Here is a 6751-nt window from a genome sequence, read left to right on the forward strand (position 1 = left end):
GTTTATTTGATATAATTCTTGATCATGAAAAACTCCTTTAGCAAAGAAAAAGAAGATGGAAAATGCCTAGTTATCCGAGAAGAAATACATCTTTTTTTTTTTTTTCCTTCAGAAGAATGCATCCTAGCGTCATCAGTGGAGATAAAGCAGGGCTTTAAACAGTAGACATGCTCATACTATGTTACAAAAAGGTGAATTTTTAAGAAACTTCCCTCCAAAGTGAATAATGAAACTATCGTCTGCATGCTGTCATTGACAAATCAATGAGGTTGTCTTCATCAAACTAATGGAACTGAGAAGTGTATTATGGATTTGAATCTGATTCATTTGAACCCATTGTAATGTCTGAGCTTAATTTTCATGCTTAGCATCTTCTGTTATTCAGGGAGAGAAGGTGTTTTGAGCTTTTCTCAATGACCCTTGGACATTGTCCCCAGAGTTCTCAGCTAAATTTCCTGAGATGAGTTAAGAAAATGTCCTTGTGCCAGCACTCACTGGCAGTCTATGCCCCAGTCCCAAGAAGTATGTGTGTCCAACATTTTATTAATATCTTTTAGATTTTGTTTATAATAACCCCTGTAACACAATTCATATTCTTTCCTTTCACTACTACAATCCAAGGAGAAAATAAATCACCTAAGGCACCTGTATTTAGTAGCTACATATGTTTGTGTGTGACATAATATATGATACATAGTTAGAATTGCTGTCATGAAAAGCATCATGACTGGGGAAAAAGCCAAACCTTTGCACGACCAGTGGCTTCTTTCAGGGCCAGTGTCACAGTCTTGTTTCTGAAACTGTAGATGAAGGGGTTTAAGAACGGGTACAGGACAGTGTTCAGCAAAGCTACAATTCTGTTGGTCTCCAAGGAAACATCTTCTGAGGTCTGTGCATAGAGAACAATACAGCTTCCATATACAATGGCTAAGGCGATGAGATGGGAAGAACATGTAGCAAAAGCTTTCTTCCTCCCAGATGCTGATGGCATGTGCAGAATACAGTGGAAGATGCACATGTAGGACACCAGGACTAAACATAAGGAACCCAGCAATACAAACAATAGAAAAACAGAGTCTAATTTCCAAACAAGGCTGGCATCAGAGCAGGACAGTTTGAATAAGGGGGAGTTGTCACAAAAAAAATGATGGATCTTGTTGGGGCCACAGAAAGTCAGCTTTGAGAGGAAGACCAGGCGGTAACTCAGGAGTGTGAAGCTTATGACCCAAGCAGCAACAACCAGGCGGGTGCAGAGCTGCCGCTTCATGATAGCAGCATAATGCAAAGGTTGGCAGATGGCAACGTAGCGGTCAAAGGACATGACGACAAGGAGAACAAACTCTGTAACACCCAGGGAAAAATAAAAATAGGATTGGGCAAAGCAGCTGCTTAATGAGATTGTTCTCCTACCAGAGCTCAGAATCATCAACAATTTGATAGTTGTGGAGGATGTAAACCAGATTTCCAGGAATGCCAGATTGCTGATGAAAAAGTACATGGGGGTTTGCAGGTGGTGATCCACACACACGAGGAAAATGATTGTTGTGTTCCCCATCACTGTTGTCAGGTATATGAGTAGAAGGAGCAGGGAGAGAAACAGCTGTAGTCTTTGATCAAGCCCTGAGAAACCCTCTAGGATGAACTCAGCAACTACAGATTCATTTCCTGGCCCCATGCCCAATTTCAGTACATCCTTCTGAGAGCGGTGCATGAAGAAACAAGTGTGAGAACTTCACAGCCTGGACAGGGGGGTATATCCTTCCTTCTTTGCTCCTTGCCTGCATCCTGTGTTAACACAGACGGTATATTCCTCTCAACCATTCATCGCACCCTGATTTCTCTGCTTAACATTTACAGTCCTCAGAGATTTTACTGTCTTCTTTCTACCTTTTCCAAACTCTCACAAAGAAATCTTTCTCAAGAGCACAGTATTGTAAAGAGGTTATGAACTATTTCATGCCATGCCTGGGAAATTCCCAGTTCTCTTCAACCTATTGCAAACATCCATCACATCTGTGTTTCAAAAGCCAAACTAATCTCCCAGCAAAAATGCTTATTATCTGCAGATGCCAGACCATCCCTTTATATATGCATTTTGAAAGTTATTCCTTCTACTTTTCAGTACTTGCCTTTTTTGATTCAGAACATCTGGGAGGCTGTTGGTTTCAAAACAAGCCAATATCGAGTATCTCTTTTGTAATCCCCTGACTTCTTCCACATCTTCCTCCTCCCTGTTTCTCCAGAGAAGGGGAGGAAATAGGGAACAAGTATAGCTTCCCTTCTTCAATAATCTAAATAGTGAAATTCATTAGGGTTCCCTTCAGTCATTGGAAGTGGGTGTGTCATACAGTCTCATCTGACACCACTGTGCACCAAAATAGTTATTGCCAAACAGTTGCCACTTTCCATTGTTATCAAATATCCTGACGTAAGTGCCTTGCTTTCCCTTTAAGGGAGGGGGGAATCATCTCATCCTAAAAACGTAAAGGCTGTCCTTTAGATTATTTGAAATAGGAAGCACCTGGAACAAAGAAAACACTAAGCAGGGTTATATTTTAAGTGTCTAAAAGTTGGGCGCTTCAGTTTGAACAAGTTAGCTTACTCCCATCTTGTCAGTGCAGAGAGAGAGAAGAGTGTCTGCAAGAGATTGGTAACACTTCTTTCACATGCTGATTATAGTGGGGGAGGACCCAACCTCTAAGAGCTCTCTGTTTCCATTGACTATATAGGGAGCCAAGGGAAAAGGAGTACAGACTCCAGCTGCTCACAGACACCTCCAATGAATTAGGTGAAACTCCCTATTTCAGTCTCAAATCTCTTCATTTATTTAGTAGCTAATTTCTTTTTCAGAGCAAAGAACACATCCAATAGAAGGAAGCCCAAGGAAAACACAGGCAATAAATACTGACATTTGTCCCTCCACCTTTGCATTTGGTTTTAGACATATAAAGGAAAGGAGCAGATGACTCCACAAATAGGATGCTTCAAAAATGATGGATGATGGGTTTTACGCAGTGAAACAGGTTCTCCACAAACTATGTTGTCACCCTGACCCCGTCTCAGAGCATAGCAGGTGGCTCTCACACAGGGAGTAAAATGGGAAGCGCAGTAGTGGGCAATCCTCCATGATTGCATTGGCATTTTAACTTGGGGCTGAGGTTAATCCTCGATCCCAAATGCCCTGTCTTGCCCTCTGCCTCTCATCTGGCATAGGGGAACATCTGTACTGGGTTCATCTGGAAGATTTGCTGAAATTAAACTGCTGGCTGTAAGTGAGCAAAAGCTCAAGCCCAGTCACCTCCAGCAATATCCCTGTAGCCTCAGTGAATCAGAGGTGACAGTCGCAGCTTCCCATTTTCTGCATAAGTTCCAACATTCAAAGGGTTGTTTCTTCTTAGTGTGCTGATGTCACTGCAAATTATTCTTCTCCTGAATGTATTTTCTGAGAGGAACCTGCGAAGCTGCTGAGAGCTTACTGCAAAGCAGCTTCTCTGCTCACCATGGGGGTAACCCTCTGCCGAACCCTTCCTGCAGGCTTTGACTGGTGCAAAGGATTTGCTGTAGTCAGGTCCCACATAGCCAAAAACGGAGCTGCCATATGCGATAGTGACTATGGCAGTGTGAGATATGCAGGTGAAGAAGGCTTCTTACGGCTTTCGGCAGAGGGTCTTCTTGGGATAGTGCATCTAATGCAGGCATAAGACACAGTGGTCAGTGTGAAGGAGCTCAGCAACACAGGGGAGGAGGGAACAAAGCTCATGTTTGAAGGCAGCTGGTGCCCATGCAAGCTGCTCTCATCAAAGGGATGAGGCCCCAGAAGAAAGAGTCTCTTTACTGGGGACAGAGGGTACCTTGGGGCAGAGGGCACAGGATTCCCATAGCTCCTGTGTCATTTCTGACAGCCTTTAGAGATGTCTCCAATGCCCTGAGGGGGTCCAGAACAGAATCAGACATCTATGCCTGGGCACCACCTGGCTTCCACCACGAGCTTCCCCCTCTAATTAATGCACACAGGCCCCTTCCACAGGAACAGTATTCCATCCTCGGGTCGATGGCCAGAACTGATGGGTGGGTCACTTTTGAATTATGGCAGTTTCTTCTGCTACCATGACAGAGATACCAAAAGACTTGCTTAGGTGATGTCACATCTACTCTCTCAAAACGTTTAGCCCCTTGGCTTGTTGCTGAATCTGGGGCCTCCACAGTCCCCACTAACTGCATAATGGCGCACTGCAGAGAGCAGACTCTATCCCCTAAGACAAGTGTTGCAGACCAATGGGGTTTGATGCTAAGGCCAGCTGCCCTACAGAGCAGACTGGCTGGGCCCACACTACAGAGCACATGGCCTAGCCCTCCTGGGGACCCCTGAAGTGACCGTCTGGCCCTAAGATAGAGTCATGCTTGTGTGTGTGTGTGTGTGTATGTGTGTGTGTTTTGCCACTCAGAATGTCTTAGCAGTCTAATCCAAGAATCACTACCAGTCCAGATCTAACTATTACAGAAAGAGAAATATAATAATAATAGTAGTAGTAGTAGTAATAATAATAATAATAATAATAATAGTTAAAACTGTTATACGCGCACTTTTCCGTTTCTACCCTTTTTCCCGGTGTTAGGCTCACTCTTCCCCTGCTACCCTGGGTCCTAAGGTTGCTAGTTTCACTCTGGTGTTGTTGGGGGGTTGTTACGGTGAGTAGTCAGCATCTGCAGTCCTTCAGCAGGAGGAATATGATGTTCAAGTTGATGGTTTCTTCTTCCTCACTCTACTATCCACTTGGGGTCACTTTCATATGTTTGCTAACACACTTTTTACACCTTGCTCTTTCTTCATTGCTCTGCATCTCTGTGTTATCTACAAAATTACTATAAATGGTACCTTCGACTTGTGTTAGATACTACTTCTTTGTTCTCTTTGTTACCCCTAAAACCAGTTTTCTCCTGCTCCAGGTCTGCATTTCTTACACTGACCATTGGTGAGTGGTCTATAGCTGTGGGGTCTCCAAAGCCAAGTTGTGCCCCGTCTCTTACCATCCCGTGCCTGTACTCTCCAGACCGCATCCTGTGTCTCCACTTCTGAAGGCTTCTGCTACTGTACCAGGCCTAAATTTCTCTCTACTGCATCATTATGTGGGAGCTGCAAATATCTCATTCCACCCAGAACAACGGCTTGATATTGCTGTTGTAAGTAAACTAAGTTAAAACTTTAGTTTCAAAAAGCTGCAGGCAGGTCAAGAAAAGTTCAGGCAGAGCAGGCCTGAGAAGCTGCAGTCCTGAGGCCTTGCAAACTCAATGCAAATCCTCAAAATCATATTACATGGCTACAGGGTAAAAAAGGACCTAAATGACTTGACAGTGAAAACTTACCTTCTCTAGATCATGAATTTAGTGAGGCACAACCAAAGAAACTTGTCTAGGTTGTACAGGCCCCATGTGTGACCCAATACAGAAGTTGCTGTGTTTTTGTGATCTGTAAATTTCTGTTACATTTTTAAAAGACTTTGACATAGCAGGACACAGACGACAGCGGCAAAGTATTCAGACAATCTTTAGAATCTAATTAATGGAAAAAAAATTCCCCATCTTTCGCTTTCTCTCACACAGACTTTCCACCAACGCAGGTAAAGTTGGAAACAAATTTCCCTCAATAAATTCCAACAAATGAACAATAATTTTTTTTTTGCAATTTGTTCATTAGTTCCTACTAATCAGTAGTATGAACAAGTGGCCACAAAGTAAATGAAGAGATTTAGAAAAATAAAGTATTTTGAAGGTGGTGAAGTTCCGGTAAGCTACTTTGTTTTTTTAATTCATATTCATTAGAAGTCTGACGGTCTCCCTGATAATAAAGTTGTATCAAGAAATGTTTCCTGGACTGTTTGGTAAGAATGGGTTTCTTTCTTGAACTCAGCCGTGGTTCTTCAGAAGGAACCTGGGTTATGAGGACCATTTGCCGATTGTCTTACTTTCCCTTTAGAGAGTCATGAATAAGTGTTTTTTCAGCCTTTCCTCTGTGATGACTTTGATAACATTAAGCTGCAGTAGCCAAAACTTCCTTCATCCACACTGGTGGGTTTATGCAGTTTACAAAATGAAGAGTGTCTCCATTGTTCATCCCGGTCTCCTTTTCTACTCCATGCAGAGTGCTTCTCCATACAGTCAGCACATCGAGAGCCCACTTCAGCTCGTCTCACCTGTCCTTCAGCTTGTCCTAAGATAGCCATTAAAAACAGACTAGAGGAATGCCTATAGACACACGTATTTCTGTATGTTAACTACAAAGCGGGTCAGGCCTACTTGCTCAAGTGGAAGGGTCTGCATTGCAGGCAGCTCAAGGAATGTCAGCCCAAAAAGGCAAAGTCCAGATCAATGCTGTAACATACCACCATGAAACAGAAGCTGGCTGGAGGGCAGAGTGTCAGCTCTGTTGATACTTGAGGTTTTGAGAAACTCCCTCACTGGAAGCAATTTTGAGCATGTCTAGCCAAAGGCAGACAAGTTCCAAGATTTCAAGGCTCTCAGGAAGATTTTCCTTCAACAGTTAGATTTTAAAATGCCCCTTTGGAAATGGGCCCTGACCTATTTTAGTTATTTACAGTAGAGTGAGGTGATTTACACCCTGTGGTTGCCTATCTTTCTCCTATGATTGTAGAGGAAATATGGATTAGGAGTTCAAATGAAGATGCCCAGACTGTGCTCTCACCTGAAATTAGGCAAAATTAATTTCAAGCATTGATTTGTCCTAACTATTTCC

At 43.0% G+C, this 6751-nt stretch overlaps 1 protein-coding gene across 1 annotated transcript; it reads right to left on the reverse strand.

Annotated features, from left to right (window-relative positions):
* Positions 1-721: 721 nt before the first annotated feature.
* Positions 722-1711, reverse strand: LOC106498078 (olfactory receptor 6F1-like). Its single transcript, XM_067317576.1, has one exon. The coding sequence runs from the start codon at positions 1709-1711 to the stop codon at positions 722-724; it is 990 nt and encodes a 329-aa protein (XP_067173677.1).
* Between the last annotated feature and the right edge of the window lie 5040 nt (positions 1712-6751).

This window comes from Apteryx mantelli, unplaced genomic scaffold (assembly GCF_036417845.1).
Source record: "Apteryx mantelli isolate bAptMan1 unplaced genomic scaffold, bAptMan1.hap1 HAP1_SCAFFOLD_92, whole genome shotgun sequence".
NCBI classification, from domain to species: domain Eukaryota; kingdom Metazoa; phylum Chordata; class Aves; order Apterygiformes; family Apterygidae; genus Apteryx; species Apteryx mantelli.

Bases quoted from the DNA above. Each gene is read 5' to 3' on its own strand.
- LOC106498078 (XM_067317576.1), bottom strand. From the start codon at position 1,711: ATGCACCGCTCTCAGAAGGATGTACTGAAATTGGGCATGGGGCCAGGA.